General features: G+C 38.5%; 1 protein-coding gene across 1 annotated transcript in view; it reads right to left on the minus strand.

The window, feature by feature from the left end:
• The window catches only part of DGKI (diacylglycerol kinase iota), a 445,841-nt gene that overhangs the window by 25,791 nt on the left and 397,132 nt on the right, over positions 1–22,918 (minus strand). The window contains exon 29 of the mRNA XM_029234512.1: positions 22,552–22,577. Within this exon, the coding sequence (XP_029090345.1) occupies positions 22,552–22,577 (26 nt within the window). The remainder of the gene's footprint in view (positions 1–22,551; positions 22,578–22,918) is intronic.

Consider the following 22,918-nt stretch of genomic DNA (forward strand, 5'->3'; position numbering starts at 1 on the left):
AATAAGGTTAGGGAAATTGCCTGAGAAGGCAGCTAATGAAGAGCCTTGAAACTTACATGCAGAAGTTCCTAACAATGTAGAGCCTGCGTTTTCAAGACCATGTTGGAACATTTCTCAAGTTTAAAAGAAATAGAAAAAAGAAAGAATAAAGGGGAGAGAAAAGAAAAGTGAATTCGCTAATTTAAAGCACCAGTGAATAAAATTTGGTGCATATAAGCAAGAAATCAGGATGATAACAAAAATTCCCCAGGATAAATACTACTGAAAGAGCCCTGAAAATAAATGAATGAATGAACAAATGAATGAATTAATGAGAGGCTGGAGGAAAACTTCTGCTAGCTGCGGAGTTCAAAGGATTGTTGGAGGAGGTGAAATTTAAGGTGACTCTTCCACAATAAGTGGATTTAATTAGCAAAGAAGATTTGGAAAATCCTTAAAACATGAAGGGAAGATATGAACAAGGACTTGGAAGTTAAGAGTCATGTTGTCTGAGGTGCCCTGGGAAGAATTCTGCATTATCACATCTGAGGCTGGGTTGTCTTAGGTCATAACTGTAGAGTTCCTAAGGGACTGCTCCAGGGAGCACGCTATGTCAAGAGAAGGAACCTGGATTTTCATCCAAGAGTAATGAGAAGCTATGGAGGCATTAAAAGTAAATCGAGGATCGTATAAATGTCCTGACACATGCCAGTTTGATTCTGCCCCTTCCCTCCCGCAAACAGAGTTACGACCTGCTCTCAGCTCAATTGCTCCGGATTACCCCCATTACGGCGGCTTTCCATTGCTACCTCAGACTCACTCAAAAGCATTTTTATTTATGTCTTTTGGTTTCCTACAGCCTCCCAATTTAAAGTCCCCATGAACAGATAGAAGAGCATATAAAAGAATCATAACCACAAATAATTTCCAATTGTACTGGAGACAGAAAACATGAATATTTATTTTTAAGTCAAGCAATACACTCAAGGGTAGCTATTATGCAAACATTATTAGGCACAAGGCCCTCTTCTCTACTGATTAATGTCCTTCCCTCCTGAACACTGTTGTTTAAGATTTGCTCTGCATAAACAGAGCCTGAATCCATTAGTATTCAACTCCAGATAATAACCTTCTGAAAGAGCAAGCTTAAAAACAAATAATGAGTTGTTATGATTACAGTATTATTCTTTATTATTTCTTCAGCTCTGAGCCTGCCTTCTTGCCTTTTCCAAAACTCCTTCATAACTGAGGCAACGATGCTCCCAAATTCAAAAGAACAAGGGAAGTCAAATGGCCAGTGGGACACAAGCATTACTGAGTAGGTGGATACTAAGTTTCCCAGACAATTAAATCACATAAACTTAGACAGTCAGACAGGAAAGTAAGGGGGTAGAGAACTGAAAAGTTTGTCAGTTTTAGAGTTTAGAAGTTGAATCATTAGTTCACAAGAAATGGTTTATTTTTCCTTCAGCGCTGTGCCTTCCAATCAATTGCTAAACAGTAAACATCCTGAGAGAGAAAGCTGGAACTGAAAAGTCAGGACTACCAGGAAGGAATCACTGTCTTCCTTCTCACAGCCTCTCTCCTAGGCGTGGACTCCCAAAAGCCCGGACATCTTTAGCCATCGGTGCACAGAAGGGAAAAAAATGACTCCTATCGCCTGGAATCACGATGGGGAGAACACAGTCCAAGGGCCCACTGGCTGGCTCGCCTGCTTCTGCCGTGCCAGGCCCTGTTCAAGGCTGACTGTACAAAATATACTCCATCCTCTCAGAGAGCTGATATTTTGGCAAGAAATCCAAATTAGGAAGGAATATATTTTAATTGAGTCTAGAATCATACTGCCTGAGTTTAAGTCTTGTGAGTACCGTTAACTAGCTATAACCTTGGGCAATTAACCAAGCTTCAGCTCTCTCATTAGGAAAATGAAGATAAAATCAGTCCTTTTGAGTCTCTGCCTTGCAAGTAAGCTCAAGAAACAGCTACTCTGACCACTGTGGTCTTCTGTGTAGAACACCATGGAATACTGATGTTTTTAACACCATTACACAGACATGAATCACTTTCTTCTATGAAATGAGAAGTTTAGACTAAGGTCAACTATAGCTCTAGAACATGGCATATGACTACTTCCAAAGGGATAGTTTAAGGTTGTGAAGTTTGCTTTGCAGACAAAAATATTTGTAAATAAAAAAGAACTTGGCAAAGCCACATGTATGTTTATAAATCTCAATAAATCAACCAAGATAACTACGCTGTCTATAAAGAGTCACAAGCCTGAGCATTTATGTCTATTTAAAATTTTTAATCTTTCATGTTCAGCTATTTTTCAGTTTTAAAATTAATATTCTGTTGCTGAATTGTTTGTCACTTGCTAATGATGGCAGTCATCTAAATCTTTTTTTTTTTTACTTGTGGAAGAAAAAATTAAATGTGACAACAAAAACTGTTGAACAAAGAATGGCTTGTGGAGGCCGAGGCGGTAAAAAACAGTTGATTCATCGAGAATCATAAATATACGTCTGGCTTTGCCAAGTTCTGCATACTTTTTACTCCTCAATATTTACATCTGCAAAGCAAGAATCACAACATAAAACTAATGCTTCAGAAGCCATATTCCACATTGCAGAGCTCTATTTGGCCTTAGTCTAACCCTCTCATTTCATAGATAAGGAAAATGGGGCTTGAGAAGTAAATTGACTTTTCCAAGGTCACACAGATAGTTAGCAATCCAGCTGAGAGACAGAAGGGCGCTTGTCTCTTTTATTTTTATTATTTCTTTTCTATTTTCTTTTATTATTTCTGACTCCTAGGTCAGAGTTCCTTCCACCATGCTGTTTCTTCTTTAACTTGGAGCAAGGTGAGCAAAAATTAAAACAACCCCAAATAAAAGGTTCATGAATGCATCACATAGAAAATAAAGTCAATTTATGGCTTTAGGCTGCAACTCCTTTTATGCCAAAGCAGACACTGAAAAACAAGCATCCCTACGGCGAATGTCATGTTCACAATTCCCTTGATCTGATCACAACAGGTGTCTTCACACTTTTCCTTGATTACTTACTGCTCAGCCGCCAGAGAGTCTGCACTGTCAGATGCCCCAAAGCTTACTTCTCTGCATAGCTTTTCCTGCATTTTCCTTAGCAGCAGCATTCTGTCCAATTTTTCTACTTTGTGAGCAGCAAGCCCTGGTACACGAACAACAAACTGTGAAGGCTTAGCTCCCAAAATGGAATTTAATATAATCGTGAACCATAGCAAAGGTAATCTAACACACATTTAATGGATAACTATGGTGGATTATGCTAATTAGGCACAAAGGAGGAAGCAGCTCATGAAAATGACTGATATTTGATATTATTTTACATAGTCATACTGAACAAACCCAAGACGAGGTGAAAGAAGGGAGGAACTAGATATCTCTAAGGACCTCTGCATTTGAATCTAGGCCTCAAGGAAGTTTTGACAATTGATAATAAGATACATGCCAAGTTCTTTGCTAATAATAGCTAGAATACTAGGGTTCTTCATAATATATTAGAACTCAAGATTATAAGAATAATATAATGACACATAAGCCTGTATCCGTTCCCTATTAATGCACAGCAGACCATCCCAACATGCAGTGGCTCTAACACGGCAATTATGTATTTTGTTCAAAAGCTAATATTTGGGCTGGGTTGAGCGGAAATATCTGCTCTATCTGGCATCAGCTGGGGCAGCTTCACTGAAAGCTCCAAGCGCCACTTTACAGATCACACGCACAACTGGTAACTGGGAGCTCTGCTCGCGCGGGCTTCCTTGGGTTGCTTGGGCTTCCTCCTGAAATGCTGACTGTTTCAAAAGCAACCATTCCAAGGGAGCCCAGTGGAAGTCACCTTGCCTTGGAAATCACACAGCGTCACGTCTGCTCTGCCTCAGGCTTAAGTTCGCCCATATTCAAGGAAAGGAGCCACATACCTCATAGCTCGATGAAAAGAACGTCAAAGTCCTGCTGCAAGAAGAATATGTGGGATGGGAGATGCCGCTGTGGCTGTTTTTGGAAAACACAAGCCGTCACATCCCACACTTGCATCGTGATGTGCGTGGAGTCAGTGGGTTGGTGCTGACGTTCGGTTAGGGTTGGGAACTGACCAAGAACAGTAGCTTCTGTCACCTGTGTGATCTATGGGAGTGTATCTGCACAGAGGGTCATCTGTTTGACATCATGAGTATCTCGGCAGATAAATAAGAAAAGGTGGAAGACTACTTATCAGAAGGACCGGCTTCTTGGAGCGGGAAGTGCAAGGCAAGTAGAAGACTCTGCAGACAACAAATGCTGGTTGAACTGAATTAGGAATTCTGTACAAGGTGTGCTCTCTTTAATCATCAGATGTGAGAAGAGACTGCCCCTCCTCTTTTTCTTCTCCAGTCAGGCAAACACTCACAGAACTCTAGTCCTATATTCCTCAAGCTCTGCCGACTGGCGTCTCCTCCACTGCTGAAATATCGAATGGAGGGTTACAGGGCACACACCTCACATAGTTTGTCATCTTATCATCTCATCGTCATTGGGATTAACCCATCAGTGGCATCTAAGGGCCATTAAATGCTACAGTGGTCTAATACTCAAATACCACCTGTGCCAAATCCCTCTTAGCATGTGCAACCAGAGACGGAAGACATAAATAGGTTTTGTGTCTCTCTAATGACAGAGTTAATCCTCAAATTCAATTAGTCCCTGCTAATTGAATCCATGAATGTATATGGGTTCTTTCCATCTGCTACAGCGATCTTTTTGAAGCTGCTATTAGCATGGAAGAGGTTTCCTGTTTGGAGAAAAAATAAACAGCCCCCATCCAGTGTTCCCTCCTGGCAGAAAACGTGCACCTTGCTGCCAGAGGACCAGGACGTGCTCCCTTCAGAAACAGTCAGTTCCATTTCCCTTATACAGCACTGGAATGATCTATAAACAGTGCAGGAACCAGATGTCTCTCCCAAACATCCCACTTGTTTATCTCTTGTTGGGAAATTGTTCTCTGGTTGTTTTACATGTTTAAGTCCCATCTCTGCAATTAAGCCACAAGCACAGGGACTGTGTTTTTCATATTTTCCCTCTTTGTTTTATCCATGCTCCACCTTTCAATGAAAACTCTATAGTACAGGAAATACATGAAGTGCTTACTAACTGCCTGGTGGATACTTATGGTCTGGTGATTCAGCTGGCTATCATTTCAATACTCTTCAAACTCTGGGTCAAGGAAGACGTTCTGAGGAACAGAAGAAAGTCTACTTTACTGGCCCCTGCTACACCTGGCAGTAAATTTTGGAGCTGAAAATAGTTCCATATCTTTTTAAGGTATATAGTGGTGTTTATTAGAGGCAGTGACACACCATGGTAAGTATCTCAATAAACCAGAAATGGTTACATTATGGGTCAAATGAGAGCCTTACACTAAGCAACGCTGCATGTTACTTCCTAGGACATTGGTAGTAAGCCGTGGCTCACTGTTAAAACAAATGTCATAGGTTAATTAATCTGCTTTGGGCATTGGGTTAGAGAAGACAAGTTCCCAAGTTAAGGGGTCAATTGGGTTCATACTCTTCCGCAGTCACAACGTGTTACTTTCCACCAACTGTGAAAATACGTGCTAACACTAGTCACTGGGGGACCAGAGAAGTTCTTGAAAATACCTTTTTGACAGTCTGTACAGCTCAAAATTCATGTTTTCTCTAGTGACGACAGATTAATATTATCATTTTTGGATGAAGTGGTTCGACACACTTTTTTATGTAGTACCATCTTCTAAAGGAATATCCCATTATTCCCATAAAACTAGAAAAATATAAATTCATTTTTAGCATCAATATTATAGACTCCTATCAACTATTTTTGTTCAATAAACATTAGGCTTCCATCCATGGGGAGGCTTTTTCCTATTTGTAAAGGGTTTCAATCTGATTACAACTTACTAACTTCATGAACCCTGAATAATTATAGCACACGATAACACTCTCCTTACGAATAAAGTCATACGTACTAAATGCTTAGCACAGCGTAAACCGCTTTAGCAATGTAAGAGATTAAAAAAAAAAAAGTTCCAGTATTCTCCAAAAGTCCTTCATCCCTAGAATGCTGAGAGAATTTAATTTAGATTTTGACAAACTTTGTTTATTTTTGCTTTCCCTGGCATTTGGATGATAAAGCATAATCCTGAGAGGGTAAGAGAAATGGAAGAACTAATAGATAAGGTCCCCGTGAGCCTCACAGATGAGAGGACGGTGCCAAGAAGAGGAGCTGCTGCCGGCCTCAGGTCCTAATGACGTTTGCTGAGGATCTTGACGAGAGCATCAGGGATCCGGCATCATCCCTTCCCTCAACGTCAGGCTGGCGTTCCTCCTGTGATGGGTCTCCTTGAACTCCTGGGATGTATTTTAGCAGTGTCCTTCAGGACCTCTAAGAGGAACTTAGGTTGAAGAAGTGCGCTCACATTTCATTCAGTGATAGCTGCAAGCAGACCTGACAGGGCCTGAAGGTGATGGATGGTTATCGGTTTTAACCAAATATCAAGACTGCATGGGAAATGGTGTTTAAGGCCAAGATCCAAGTACAAATGAATGTGCTCTTGAGCTCAAAAAGATGACAGGTTTATAGGTCATCCGGTCATCAGGATGTCTGTCAAGTACCTTATCGTCTCCTAGCAGCACACTGACTGCTCTGTCAGGTAAAGACCTTTGGAACTGAGAAGAAGACTAGGTTTAACCAAAACACTCCTCCCTGGAACGAAATAAAGCCAAGGAGGAGTTGACACAGCAAAAGACACTTTCAGAGACACACCAGCAAAATGCACATACAGCAAAAGTGTACCTTTTTCTAAAAAGGTAAAATTTCTAGAGTTTGTCCTTACTTGTAAGTGTGAAGACAGACAAGATCATTTGTATCTGCAAGTAAGTTATAAGAAAAACACTAATTTAGACTCTTCCCCATATCAACATATGATAGATATTAATTGGAAGCACAGAAAAATTAAGCATTTTACTTCAGAGAAATGAAAAAAAAGTTTTAACTTTCACTTCAATATTATGCTAACTTAGGACTAAGCAATATCACACCTTAGAAGCAAGAATTATAAAGCAAATGGTTAGTTCTGAAGCTTGCTCAAAGGATAAGGTACAAAGTAGAAAAGCCTTCAGTATATGAGTTGAACTTCAAAGATATTTATTAAAGAGCAGATTTTACTGTCCAGTTGCTAAGAGAGAAAAAAATAAAACTAAACCTTCATTCTTCTTAGGGATTCATATACTCTAAAGACAGAAAGGTAAGGGTATCTATAAAGTAACGTGTGTACACTTACACAACCACATGTAGCTCTGCTTGCTAAAGAAGTAGGGTGATGTATGGGATGATTTCCTAGGGAATTTGTTAGAAATTGTTTAAAAACGGAAGGTTTGCATTGGCAAAATGATGGGAGGAGAGTTCTCTATAGAGAAGACCAGCAGCATAGAGCCATGGAGGACAAGGTGATAAGCAGTTTCACTTGATAAAGAAGGAGAGCTGAAATGGGAGCATGGAGAAATGAATCAGAGAGTTAAAAGAGGGTGCTTCCAAGACTCAGCAATGTGAGGTCAAAAACTTTTTAAAAAAATGTCAGCGAAAATCACTCAGCAACTCCATTTTCCAAATATAACCTTGGTCATGCCTGTCACTCTTTTCCTCGAAGATAAAAAGAGCTTAAATCTAGAGAAGAGGAAAAAAGCAAAGTTCGCTGGGAAATCAATACCAGAAGAAGAACGTCTTTGGGTGGGTCATGCTTTCCGAGAAAGAGAAGAAGCCCTCAGGGTTAGTTAGACAAGATACGAGAACCGGAGAGACGCGTGGTCAGAGAAACAGAGCCAACTGCTGCAGAAACGGTACGGTTTAAACGACTTTTTTGCTATCTTGTAAAACACCACTCTAATTTTTTCGCAGGGGCTGAAATAACCGCCTTCACTTCCTAGGGTGAAAAGAGGGGATGGGAATGTCACCAGACTGAGCAAAACTGAGTGGATTCTGGCTGCTTACAAATCCCTTTTTCAATAAGCCTTGGGGCTTTGCTTTGTCAGGAGAGAAGCTGGAAGCTGCATAATTAAATAGTAATGTATTTTGTTACCTTGATAAAGAAAGCTGCCAGTGTGAAAGCTGCCTGCTACATTTATGTGCTTTGCAAGGTTTGGTTTCCATCTTTTCGAAAGATGGGTACATGGTGAGGTGTGAAAATAGCAGTGATGTTTGTCCTCACAAGCAGAAGTGACAGACTGGCCCTCGGCTGCAGGAATCCATACACTAGCAGGGCAGAGGTGTCGCCGCAATACCTTTCCAAAATGGCAGATGACGTTTTTGGTTTTGCCTCATGTGTTTCATTGTGCAGTATTCTTTCCTAGCTTTGATGCCTCAGTCTACTGAACAGAAGGAGCCTTAGATGTCAGCCAGCTCAGGGTGCTCAGTGAAGACACCAAGGCGTGAGAGCAGTGCTCTGCCTAAGGTTCCCCAGCCTGCAAAAGGCAGCGCCAAGGCGGTGCCTGGTCCTTCCCACACCAAGAACAAGGCTCTTGTCTTTGCCTGATGCTACCATCCACGTTCAAGTGACCACTGCCCAGAATGACACAAGTCTTTCTCTGTCCATTGGGCTCCCTGAAGGAGATGTCTAGTTCCAGTAAATTTATAAAACAATAGGCTGAAATAAAGTCATAAGTCCATGCAAATAGATCTATCGGGTCTATTTATAGAAAAATATATTCCCATTTTCGTTATTTGACATTGATGGTTTTTCTTGCTCTCTCTTGCATTTTTACACATCTGCTCTGTCCCTTTCTTTTGTTAATATCTGCAAGCAAACTATGTGCTAGGCATAGAGCTAAATGCTTCCCCATATTATCCAATTTAATCCTCACAGTAAGTCGACTAGATATGTAGTAGTATTGTTATCACCCCATTTGAAGGATGAAGAAACTGAGGTTGACAGTTGCTCAAGGGCTACTGTGTAACAGAGCCAGGCTGTCAGCCCAGCATGTGAAAGGCTGACGAGGGAGCCTTTTCTCCCCAGCAGGGGACCATACTGCCCCCTCTTATGTGGCTGTACAGACTGTCAGATAGCACTACAGTGTCGCTAGGTGATGAAACGAGGTCCTCTCTTCCCAACATTTCCCTGGTCAGCCACGAGGGATGCAGGTTTAGTTGTCTCCATGCCCCATACTTTTCTAGCTCTGATGACGGAAGGTGCAGAAAATAAAGCTGCAGCCCCAGGGAAAGGAAATGCCGTGGTAATGAACTACGCACAGGTATTGTGTGGAGTTACACTGACTGGAAGAAGGGATGTTGCATGAAGCTAAGAAAGTCATACCCTAAAATTCAGAGCATCCGGGAAGAGAGAATGGACACAGAAAGCCGGCAAAATGAGGAAGGAAGCATTTAGTTAACTTCGTTCTTTTGAAAAAGAGGGGCTTGGACTGATGACTATTTTCCCAGCTCTATCCAGGACAGCACGGGCCTAAGGAGCTATAATGGGCATCATGGGCAAACAAAAATACACACAGGAAAAATGCTTCCAAGATCCTGGAACGTACAGGTTGAAGTAACACATCCAGGATTAACTTCTGGGAACCACCCTAAAAAAGGAACAGGGTATTCTAATATTTTGCAACTGGTACTCGTGACAAGAGAGGCTTAGTCTAAGACGGTGATTCAGTTGCCAGCAGCTACCCAGTTCTTTGCAAGAGAAAGCCATCAAAATAAAAAACAAGCTTTAGGTAGAGCAGATTGGGTGAAACGTTTTCATTGGCTATTAGGGTTTCTAGTTAAGTAGAACACAGACAAATGGAGTAACAATAACAATGATCCTTATATAAGGACCGTACTACATTAACTGCCAATGTACCTGCTAGCCCCTTGGTTATATGCGTAACCCAGATAGTATCATTCTACAGAGTAAAGAGCTTAAGTAAACAGTAACATTTATAAAGCAAGCGCAGTTCTTCATCTCTGCTCTCACAGATGACGACACGCAGACCAAGCCAGTCATTTCCCACTCCCTTTTTAAACACTTACCTGTAGGACAGGTGATGTATCTGTAGGAATGAGATCTATGAAAGCTTCATTTGTTGCTGGAGGATCCACGACACAATGGTATTTGATGACCTCTTCCCACCCATCCACTTAAAAGCAACCACGAGATGAGCCTTCATCCCTTCCTCTCTCCTTTTTTTCTGTTACTTTCTTATTTTGCAGTGTTTTAAATACTTTAACTTAAATATTCTCTGAGGCCAAAGGCAATGTAAAGCAAAGTTGTATGTAAACCTTAGTAAAGAATACTCCCCCCTCAACACACACAGACATCTATAATAAGGCTTCAAAAGCTAATTAGATACTGATCACCAACAACACATTCCAAAGAACCCAAAAGGATCAAAGGATTATACAGTTACAGTCGATAGTCAGATTTAATAAGGGGGAATGAGAGAGAATAGTAGGGTCAGGAAAGAACTAAAGTAATACAACCTGATTTTGGAAAACCCGGGGTAGGAGGGGGGGCGGAGTTTGTTTTGTTCGCTTGTTCTGTTTTATTTTGTTTTTAATCAGCAGTGATTGTCTGTTTTCCTAGGAAATTTCACAAGGAAAAGCATGCTGTCATCTTTTTTTTTTTTTCTTTTTTTCATGCTGTCATTTTTGTTCCTTTCCTTTCACACAGCCTTTGGGGAGCACCCAGTGAGACCATAAAAGGCCATCTTTTCAGCACATTAGTAACTGAATTTCTTTGGAAAAGGACCAGCGCTAACCTATCCTCTACAAGAGGGAACAATGTTAATGAGGCCACAATGGAACTCAAAGATTTGTACTGGAAGGTGCTGTTTGCCAACACCACATACTGCAGCAAATGTTAGAGTGAGACTTGTACAGAGGGAATCAGGTCTGTGCCAGGGCACGGCGTAGAATGGGGCAACATTTCTATTCATTGAGTATAGAGTTAAATAAGAAGGGCAACACCACCCATGGAGAAAAGATTTGGAATACACTCAAAAAACCAGTCAGCGGATAGGGAAGGATAAATCACGGGCATTTGAGTTGTTAGAAAAATTCATCATTGTTTGTCCTTAGAATCGATGGAGGTGGTTCGAAAACACAGAATTAATGAGCACAGAGCAGGGGCTGGAATGAAGGACAATGGAGATGGTTTGCCAGAGAGATGGTAGGAGGGTACATAAGCCATATGGCTGTGTGAATACAAGGGAGATGGGATCTGGAGAGGGGCCCCCAAGCAGGAAGTAGAAATAATTAATTCAAGCAAGTAAACAAAACCAGGGTGAGGAAGAACCTCAAAAGGGAGCACTAAGTTCTTCATGAAGAACCTAGGGGTGAGACAGGAATAAAGACACAGACCTACTAGAGAATGGACCTGAGGATATGGGGAGGGGGAAGGGTAAGCTGTGACAAAGTGAGAGAGAGGCATGGACATATATACACTACCAAACGTAAGGTAGATAGCTAGTGGGAAGCAGCCACATAGCACAGGGAGATCAGCTCGGTGCTTTGTGACCACCTGGAGGGGTGGGATAGGGAGGGTGGGAGGGAGGGAGACGCAAGAGGGAAGAGATTTGGGAACATATGTATATGTATAACTGATTTACTTTGTTATAAAGCGGAAACTAACACACCATTGTAAAGCAATTATACTCCAATAAAGATGTAAAAAATAAATAAATTAAAAAAGTAAAAGTAAAAAAAAAAGGGAGCACTAAAAAGTTTGAATCTAAATACAAAAGCCAATAGGGGATTCCACAGTCATAAACTGAATTGGGGGCAAAAAAACAAAAAAACCCTCTAGCAACTCTGCATTAGCTAGCCCAAGGTCATTGCAAAGTGGCATACTGCGATGGCCAATATTGAAAACTCTTCCTAGCAAGGCAATTAAAGATCTGCAGATGTTTCTATCTGTATCATTAGCCAAGCTTACTTATCACATTTTACTAAAAAATAGCTTATAGAAAGTAAAAAGGAAAAACATCTAACTTTCTTAATCCACTCTACTCTTCTGGTCATAAAATAATTGTCTTTCTATGTGATATTTTCTTAAGGAAATAGCTACCTTTCAAGAATTCTACCTTTTTAAGACTGAGTGCTACTGACCGGAAATTAGATCCCTGCTTCCTTGATTATGGAAGTATGGAGGTAAAATAAGTGGACAAGAATATAGCTTTAAATTGTTCTTCTGTGTCAAGGGTACTGCTCACTGATACGAGAAGAAAAAAATAAAATCTCTTTTCTAACAACCAATTCCAACCCAATAATTAAGAGGTCTCCTTTCAACAAAAAGAATCAAGATTTCCTATAACATTAGCTCAAAACTTAGCCATGCTATTGAGAGACTATATAAACAGGGGCTAAAAATGGGATCTGGATCTAGAGTATGAGTTTGAATCCTAGTTCTACACATGTGACCTTGAACAAGTCACCTAATAGGTTTGTGCCTTAGTTTCCTCATCTGTGACATGGGAATAATAGTAGTACTATGATTGTTGTGAAATTTAAATATATATAAAACATTTAGAGCAGTTGGTTCAGTATATAATAGTTTGGTGTGACCTTAAAGTTACTTAACCTCTCTAAACCTCAGCAGAACATCCCTTAAGCCACTGCCTGGAACTTATTAAGTTTTAATAAATACTGACCTTGTTTTTCAGTTTTAAGTACACATAAGAGTATATTATGCCAAATAATTTCAAAGGAGTAGTTGAACTTATTTTTGCTAAAACACAAGGACCCAAACCATTAATCCCTCCAACCTTAGTTTCTCAAAAATCAATTATTCTTTAAAAAATTGTCTTAATTTCAGGAGGTATCATAGATATTTTAAAAAATATATAACTCTCAAGATGTGTAACTTTTATTTGAATAAAAAAGAATATAAATTTCTCTTTTTGATAATAAAGGGAATGAGCTACTTCCTTAACAATTTAAGCTAAAATGCTGGATTAAAAAAATCAGGAAATGTGGGAAGATGGTGGTAATAGTTGCAGCAGACTATTTGAATATTCCCGAGTCTCCACATATAGAGAGACAGAGGAACCAGAAGAACCAAAAACACATGGTCAACATTTAAGACAAAGTAACAAGATACCCTTATAAACCTCAAAATTACGAGTGGCTGGAGAGAAGACACCAAGAGTCAAATGACCTGCATTCTATCAACGTCTGTGCTGGAAAGCCCAGGGAAGCAGCAGGGCAGCTGATGGACCTGAGAACAGGAAGCCTCAAAACAGCCAGCAGGTGTTCACTGAACAGTGCAGTGGGCCAAGGTGAGAACACCTACAGAAACTGTCAGAAGCTTTTCCCATTCCCACAGCACATGAGTGCAAGGGCCCCCAGTAAGGACTAAAAGTACCTGGAGCACTGCAGCCCCTGTAAACTCTTAAAACTGACCATCCAGGGCTCCCCTTCAAGATAGGACCCAAAGTGAGGGTAATCTTCCAAGTGGAGTACACACTGAGCAGAACAGGGACAACAGGAGTAAAGGAAAGAGGTCTGGATAAAAGTGAGGCTAGGGATCAAAGCCAGGAAGTCTGAGAAAGCAAGCTACCACATTTTTAACAGTACATAAAACCAACCCAAGAAAGAGCTCTCTGAAGTTAGAACAGCTAACAAGTGTTTCTCTTTCTAAATTTCAGAAAAACTAATTTCATATGAAGTATCAAGAAAAGGATGTAAAATCTCACATGAAGGAAAAAAACAAGAATAAGGAACAGAATAACATTCCCACAGATAGTGGAAGTGAATCACAAATACTTGCTATAAAAAAAAAGTAGTAACGTACTGTTTCAGATGAGCTTAAAGACACATGATACAAAGAAATATCATGTATCAGAATTAGAATACAGAAATGAGGTGATATTCAACAAAACACTAGAAATAAAAGAATAAAACATTTTGCAAATTAAACTAGAAAGAACACAAGAACAAATAAATTCAACCAATAAAGCCTTAAGTAGAAGAAACAAAGAACTTTTAAAAATCAAAAAGAAAAGAGGAAACGGATAAAAAGAATGTGAGAGAAAATGGCAAAGGTTGAAGATAAGCAAAGAAGATAAAACAAACATACAAAATGAACTTCTGAAGAAAACTAAAGCAAAAAAACAGAACAAACACTTAATTCAAGAACACGGTTCTGAAGTTTAAAAAATAATAAACTTTATATTTAAATAGTGTCATGTCTCAAAATGATCTACATCCAGGCATATTTTCATAAAAATACTGAACATTAAAGGAAAATAAAATATCCTTTGGGTATTAAGACCAAAAAAAGTGACTTTTATAAGGAGAATATTATCATTAGACTTTAATAGCAAGTGCTTTATGACAGGAGAAAAATGTAATATTTAAAATGTCAAGGAAAGAACATGTGCCCCAGTGAGCAGCACAACTAATTTTCAAGGGTGAAAGACTCAGACCAACTGCTATTGTATGAAAAAACTGGTTTCCTAAGGAATCTACCAGAGAATGTGGTTCAGACAACTAAAATAACTAGAGAGACTTAGACGTAATGACTGGTGATGAACATTAACTAGTTACTGTCATTATCTGAATATGATGCACTCTGAATTAATGTCTCTGTGTTTCCTATGCATTCTAAACAAGAGCCGAACAAGCACCCCCACACACAAACTCACAAATGGAGAATTTAATTTATATTAATCAAGTTTGGTACTTTTCTCTGGTGACGGGAAAACCTCTCTGAAGGACTTAAAGAATTCTTGTGCATAAAGGCCCAAGGAAATGAGCAGCTCACCTAGAATAATCTTAAATGAACATGAATAAAAATCAGTAAAAATGAATAAGAAAACAACTTTGAAGAAATTATCTGGGATGCAATCCAGAGAAACAAAGAGATATAAAATAGGGAACAGAGGGTAAAACATATATAGGATAGCATGAAAATGTCTAACGTGCATCTAAATGGAATTCCAGAAGGAGATATATAGGGAAGAGAAAGCATTCAGGTAATATTTGTATTTAAATGTCTATGTTAGAAAAATAGTAGAAAAGGAATAAAAATAACCCAAATGATTAGAAGGAAGGAAACTATAAACATAAGAAACTAATGAAACAGAAGACAAATACATAATACAGAGGACCAATGAAGGTAAAAAATGGTTTCTTGAAAAACCAGTAACATAAAGGGCTCTAAGCCTCTGGTGAGCGGGAGAGAGAGGTGGAGGAGACACACACACACACACACACACACACACACACACACACACACACACAGCAGGCACAATCAATATTAAAAATGAAAAGGTAGATGTAACCTCAGATCTCATAGAAGTTACACAGACAGTAAGAGAGTATTTAAAAATGTATGCCAAAGAATGAAAAATAACTTTAATAAAATGGATGAAATAGTTACCAATACTGATTCAAGAAGAAATAGAAAATCTATCTCCTCCAACATTAAAAAATACAAATCTGTCATTGAAATTTTCCCCACAAAGGGAATGCCAGCCCCAGATAACTTTACTGATGGTATCTTCTAAGAATTCCAGAAATAGATAACAAGTGTTACACAAAGTCTTCCAGATGTTAGGAAATGAGGAGATGCTTTCCAATTCATTTTATGAAGCTATGAACATCATACATGCACTATACTATAAAAAAGAAAAATTAAAAGCCAATCACACTCACGAATATGGAAGTAAAATTCTAAGTAGAATATTAGTAAGCTGAACCCAGCAATATATAAAGGAGATAAATGTAATAACCAATTTGAACTCATCTCATGCATATAATAGTAGTTTCTACTAAAAAATCAATCAGTGAAGTGCACCATAGTAAAAGACCCAATGAGAAAAAGCATATTATCATCTCAAAAGATGAAAAAAAATTCAGTAAAATTCAATACCTGTTGAATTTAACAAATTTGAATGAAGGGGAAAATCCTCAAAGGTCTGTCCACGGAACAACCACACCACCAACACCACGACTACCTGCCAGTGACCTTCACAAGTAATGGTGACTTGTGGATGGCACTGACTTGGAGGTCAGGAACAAGGCACTACTGCTATCTCTATGTGTATTTGATACGATACCGAGTGTTCTAACTGGCACAGAAAGAATGAGAAAATGCTCATACAGAGCACAATGACTGGAAAAGATGAAACAGAATTCTCAGGAAAATACTTTCCTCACAAAAGGACCCTTTAGATAAAGTTTATGAATATAAAAGATTAGCAGGGATCCTGATTCAAGATTTTGAAACAAGGTTCTAAGTCAATTGCCTTTTAATACGCCAACAATGTTCACTTAGAAAATATAATTTTAAAAATATAAAATATCACTTAAATGTTAATACTTAGGAATATATTTAACAAAAGATGGCCAAAACCTTCATGAAAAAAATTATAAAACTCGATAGGCATTTTAAAAGATTAATTAGTTAAAAAAAATTAAATGTAAAGAGATGTGGTTTGAGATGAAAAGACTCATTATCATAAAAATATCAATTCTCTTTATACTCATGTATAGATTCATGCAATTGCCATGAAAATTGCAACACAAAACTTGATAAGCTGATTCTAAAATTTATATGAAGAAGCAAAAGTTCACATACAATCAAGACACTCTTGAGGAACAACAAATTTTAGGTATCTCCCAGATATCAAGATTTCTACCAAAGTTACAGCAATTAAAACAACATGGTATTGTACAGAAATAGACATATGGATAACTAAAACAGAAAAGGGAATCTGGAAACCCACAAATATGGAGAGACAGAACAGGCTTTGCAAGTCAGTGAAGGAAAGTCCCCGTTTGAAAAGATAAACCACAAACTGGAGAAAATTTGCAACACGTATAGTCAACATAAATTTTTTACCTAGAATACATTAAAATGTTTATGAATCACTGAGAAAAAACAACCCACTGGGGAAAAATGGGCAAAGGAAATAAAGAATTACATAGAAAAGTAAACACAAATGACCTACAAATATATGAAAAATGCTCAATCTGATATGTAATTATTTAATGCAAATTAAAATCACAAGATACCATTTGACATTCCCACCAAACTGGCTAAAAATTTTAATCAGTTAATATCAAGTGTTGACAAAGGTGGATTATTAGGAACTCTTACTGCAGTTGGGAGTATAAATTAGAATGATCACTTTGGAAAACAGTTTGTCATTATGTGATCAATTAAATATGTGTATAACCTACCACCTAACTATGCCGTTGCCAGGTTTAAACCCTAGAGAAATTCTTGCAAATGGACACCAGGAGGAGTTATGAAAAAGAATGTCCATAATATTGTTTGCAATAGCAAAAAGAACAAAAACAAAGAAAGAAAGAAACCCTGCAGCCTACGTAAACATTCACAAGCAGAATTTGGATATATAAATTGTTATATATTCATACAACAGAACACTATACGACATGAAAAATTGATGAAATGAATATGATGCTCATCAACAAGGATAAATTACAAAAGCATTATTCTGTAACAAAGGAAGCAAATCACAGAAGAGTTTGCAAAATAATTCAATTTATAAAAGTTCAAAATAAGCAAAACTATATACACACACATATGGAATACAAATATAAAATATATATTTATACACACACATACATCCATAGGTGAAATATGCATACGTGTAGTAAAATGATGAAAAGAAACAAGGAAATTTTTAACAAAAAAAGCAGAATAGTAGCTATCCCCATAGGAGAGGGAAGAGAATGTAATCAGAAAGGCAATCACGAAGCTTCCAGATTACTACAAATATCTTATTGTTTAGACTGGGGGCTGGGTACACAGTAGTTCCTTTGGTTAGAATTTAAACTGAGCAGATAAATTTTATACACTTTTATGAATATTTCTATTTCAGTAAATGTATATATACATTTGTATATATACATACAGAGAAATATGAATCTATGGTATTTGAGCCAGAGACAGCCACTGATGTATTAAAGAGCTTTAGGCCACTCTACAGTGCGTTTCCCTGCACAACCCACGGCAAAGAAACTGCCTCGAATCCTGACAGTGGCTTGTCCTTGGGGACTTACACTGGTGATCATGGCTGTTACAGTTTTTATCTCCAGATAGCCTCCACTCCCATTCTTGTTCATTGTGTTACTGTTGCAACAGAAGAACTACCATATAAAGTGAGAAAGAACCATTTTTACCAACAACAGGTCTACGGGCTAGGACAGGAGAGGGATACCTGCTTCGGACATGCCAGGGGGAATCAGATTGTTGGCATTTCCTCTCAATTAGTGTCTTTTACTTTGTAAGTGAACAGACATTGGTTGGAAGCTGACCCTCTGTCAGTGCCCCAGCACAGAGGCGTTCTGAGAGGCCGTAAAGCAAGCGAGCTAAGTGGACAAGACAGAATCTGAGAGCTCAGAGCGGTCGAAGCAGCCTGGGAACCCACCAGACGTGGCTCCAGGGGCAATAGGCACTAAATGCAGAGGAAACCTGTAGGACAGGGCAATTCATCACCATCAAGCTTCTCTTCTGACAAGGAGTAGGACTCTGGCTTCCAGCTGTAACATTAAAATGTAACGTTCCCCCTGGGACTTCGCATGGCGGGCTTCCCTGAAGCTTCAGTTTCACTCAGTTAGCTAATTATGAGAGAATGTGACATTGGTATTTACTTTTTCTACGGGGACAAATCATTCTCAGCAGGAGGGAGAAGTTGTTAGTTTTGGTCTGTTTTGTTTTGTCATTAAAAGGAGATTACTCACACAGTAGTAAATAACCTCTTGTTAGAGGGAAGTTTTTTTCTTTCTATAATTCTATCAATTCACCTGAATGCTGACAGTCACTTCTTTTGTTTTCTGAGGACACGGTGGGTAAATGATCAAAGGTGGAGTGTTAGAACTGGGTTTGAAAATTAACTCTACCACTAACTAGCTGTGTGATCTTCGGCAAGTTATGTAAGTACTGTGAGTTTCCCCCACTAAAAACAGGAGAACACATTTACTGTGTAGTGTGCTTTGTTAAAGATGAAATGATGTAGCTGAAACACTTTAGCACAGTGTCTCTGTACAAGAAGCACTCAGTAAATTTTAGCCTTTATTCTTAATGACTCTGATACTCTATGATAAAAATAGAAACATTCTACATTTCACTTATGCCTTATGTCATCAATTTCCCATATCTAATGACCCCGTATCTAATCAGAAACTGTCCCTTTACTTTGTCACTGCAGGCTGAATTGTGTATTAACCATTTTACTCCTCCTCACCCAGATAGAAAAAGGCTTCCAATAAAATTTAATATTTAATGATAATGTTGAAAGAAACATTTTTCACACCCCTTCTCCTCCCCAGCACATCTTTTAACTTGTCAAAGGCAGTATGTAATGCTGAGCAAACATCATAATAAACACATACTTCCTCATCCACTGCTGACATCAACAGCATTATGTTCAGGATGCTTTTAACAAATTGGAAAGTGATTTCACAATTGAACTCATAACAATCCCATGAGGTAGGCAGGGTAGATACGAATAGCCTCACTTTACAGGTGAGGAAACTGAAACTAAGAGGGAAAATAACAAAACCACGATATCCAAGCACATTTTCCATGAAAGGATAATCTGAGGGGATCGAGAAGGTCAGGGTTATTGGACTTTGGAAAATTAGATTTTCTCAAGAATGAAGTCTGTTCTGGGGATAGCCAAAGTGACCAGTCAGAGAGAGAAATAGGATCACTGGTGGAAAGCAAACAAAATAGAAAGGCAAGAGGCACAGAGCTTTCTTTTCCAATTTCACAATCCATTTGCCCAGTGTGCCTCGATTTTTCTGCCCATAACTTTGAGAAAGCAAAAATGCTACTTCTTACCTCTCTTACAAGTACACTGCAATGTCATTATTGTATACAAACACAAGTTTGATGACATGATTCTCAAGGTTTTATGCTAACCACAGCAAACATCAACACTTTAAAATGTATAAACATAAGAAAACACATTTTAAGTACTAATAGAAAATCTTGGTGATAAAGAAAAGGAAAAGAATATTTTTCCAAGGATACATGGGCTAGAAGATATGAAAATTAGGTAAGATTAGGTCAGTCAGCATTATAATTTTACATTACATATTTGAATCATTTGTGGAAGTTGCAGAATCAACGTTTTGAAGCCATGAAAATGTAAAAGCCCTCTAATTTGGATAATGTTTCTTTAATCACATACACCCACTTCTTAAAATAATCGATTCTGAAGTGCCGTTAATACTGAACAAGTCTTCCGGGTAGTTGTCACCGTTCACGACTCCCCAGGACATTGACACTGCTTGCTGATAGCCGATAACCCTTAAGAATTCCTAGCGGACTACAGAATTGTAATTCAGAAGCCCATCCCCCTTTATTCTGGAATGGGAGATTAAGTTCTTACAGACAGGAAGGCAAATGCAAACAAAGGTCATTAAAGGAAACCCTAGTTCAAAATAAAAACCAAACACAAGTTTCTGGTTTATCATTTGAACCGGAAAATCCAAGGACCTCTAAATATGCAATAAAAAAACCTAGTCAATACCAACTTCGATGAGCAAAATAGCATATAACGGTAGGTCATCATTAGGTGGGTGATGCCTAATTCTGACTTAAGAGGCCTGAACATAATTTCCCCTATGATTTTTCACAGAACATGATACAACTTCACTCCAACACTGGGAGAGACTTTATGACACGGCAGCAGAACAGGCCTACTTAAAAACTCCACCTCTCTCTAGGTATTCAATTAATGAACATCTTTTGAATGTTTGCTATTTGTTGGGATCTATATCAAAGAACTCACAGTCTAGCAGGGGAGACAGGTAAATCAAGCAACAAATTTTTAAGTTAAATTCTAGAATGAAGAAAAATATGCGATGCAATGTTAAGTAGGGCAGAAAGCTCTCACGGATGATAAGATGATTAACCACGCCTCAAATGGTAAGTATAAATTGTCTATGGCAAAAAGAAGGAGTGACTTCTGTCAGAACAGCCTGGCTAAAAGCAGGGAAACACGATAAACGTGCTGAGTTTCAGAAATTAGATGTAGTGCCGCATGGCTAGAGCACAGAGCATAGAGACAAGGGGAAAGATGCCCAAAGAAGCAATGAGCAGTAGAGGAAGACAAAGAGTCCATCACTTAGGACTTTCTATTCCATGTTTAAGTTCAGTATTGGAAAGATGAATACAATTATTGGTCTATTGAAAAGATTTCATCCTACAGGCAATGGGACTAGATTTTTACCATAATCAGTTTGGTGGTATGTAGGTATACAGTGAAATAAAAGAAGGAATTCTAGAGGTATGGCTATCAGTTAGAAGACAATTTTTAAAGTCCAAGTAAGATATGGAGTGGCCCTAAATGAAAGGAATGGGGATGGAAAAGAAAACAGAGGTAAAAGAAGTATAAAAAACAGAGTTGATAGAATTTAGTGGCCAGGTAGCAATGGGAGGGTGAAGAGGAAAGCTTAAAACAGCTGTCTTTTTTTAATTTTAAACTTGTTTGGCTAAATAGATAGATAATGGTGCCTTAGCTGAATTAGGGACAGCATGAAGTGGAATGTCAGTGGTACTCTTAGAGTCCTGGCTTATCCCTCTTTTATAAAAGATTCATCGAATTTCACTTTGTATTGCAGTATGTATGTGTCATTCACTGCCCCCTTCCCCCAAAGGGGACCCATCAAGCTCCTTGAGGGAAGAAGTTCTGTGTCACACATCACGTCCCTGCACATAGCTCCATATAGCATATTTGTATAACATGATTATATAACATAACTGACCCATCGTAAACACTTAATAAAACATTTCTGAATGACTGATTGAATATATGTACAACTCCAAACCTTAGATGTGACAAAACTACACATTTTATCCCGCAAATAAAATAGTCATCTCTTAAAATGCAAATAACTCACCTCAACTGCGTAACAACTCATACTACTACCAATTTCAGACTCATAACATTCTCTGCAAATCTCAATGTCCACTCTGGAAGGGACTTTTGGAAATATCTACTACAAATCCCCACTTTAAAGGTGAAATCTGTGACTCAGAGAAGTTACATGACCAGCCAAAAGTCACATAGAGTACAGCTGACGCTTGAACAACACGAGTTTGAACTGGCAGGTCCACTTATATGAGGAATTTTTTTCAATAGTAAAAACTACAGCACTACAGGAACCGCAGTTGGTTGAATCTGCCAATATGGAGGAACTGCAGATATGAAGGGCCAACTCTAAGTTACACACAAATTTTTGACTGCATGGAGGGTGCCCCCAGCCCCTGCATTGTTCAAGGGTTAACTGTCTCTGGAGGTGGGACAGAAATCAGAATACGTTAAGCTTTGAAATATTGGTCAACCAAAATAGTTGTAACAGATTTGAAGATAGTACAAGACATCAGATTTAGCTGGAATGCATTACGTTTTTAGAAGCACTTCATATTGTGCACTAAAAAGCACAAGGCAAACATCTTAAAGACATTTTCTTAAATAATCCTTCCCTCTGACAATGAAATGCAAGGACCACAGCTCAACTTTTAGTTCTGAATTAGTATAAGTAAGACAGATTCTTACCGTGATCTTCTGAAGAGACTGGTGACCTAAAATGAGATAATAAGCATGATAAATCCTTTGTATGTGACACTGATAATTATAGGTACAACAATGATCAAGAATAAGCTCATAGAAATTACACCCCCAAAATTCAGTTAAACAGAAATTCAGTATAGTAGTAGATGGTGTAAATGATGTGTTGGTTGTATGGTATATGCCAATTAATAACTCCCAAAGCTTACCTGGATTGGTTGAGTGGTAGATGTTATTAAAATAGTCTATTAGCATGGTGACGTAAGACTGAAACAAACTTAAATTGTCTGGATTTATCACACACAATAAAAGAACTCACAGAAATGTGGTGATGGATGAAATCCTGTGAGGTCAC

The sequence above is a fragment of the Monodon monoceros genome, unplaced genomic scaffold (assembly GCF_005190385.1).
Source record: "Monodon monoceros isolate NGI ecotype Baffin Bay Population unplaced genomic scaffold, NGI_Narwhal_1 Super_Scaffold_2, whole genome shotgun sequence".
Lineage (NCBI taxonomy): Eukaryota > Metazoa > Chordata > Mammalia > Artiodactyla > Monodontidae > Monodon > Monodon monoceros.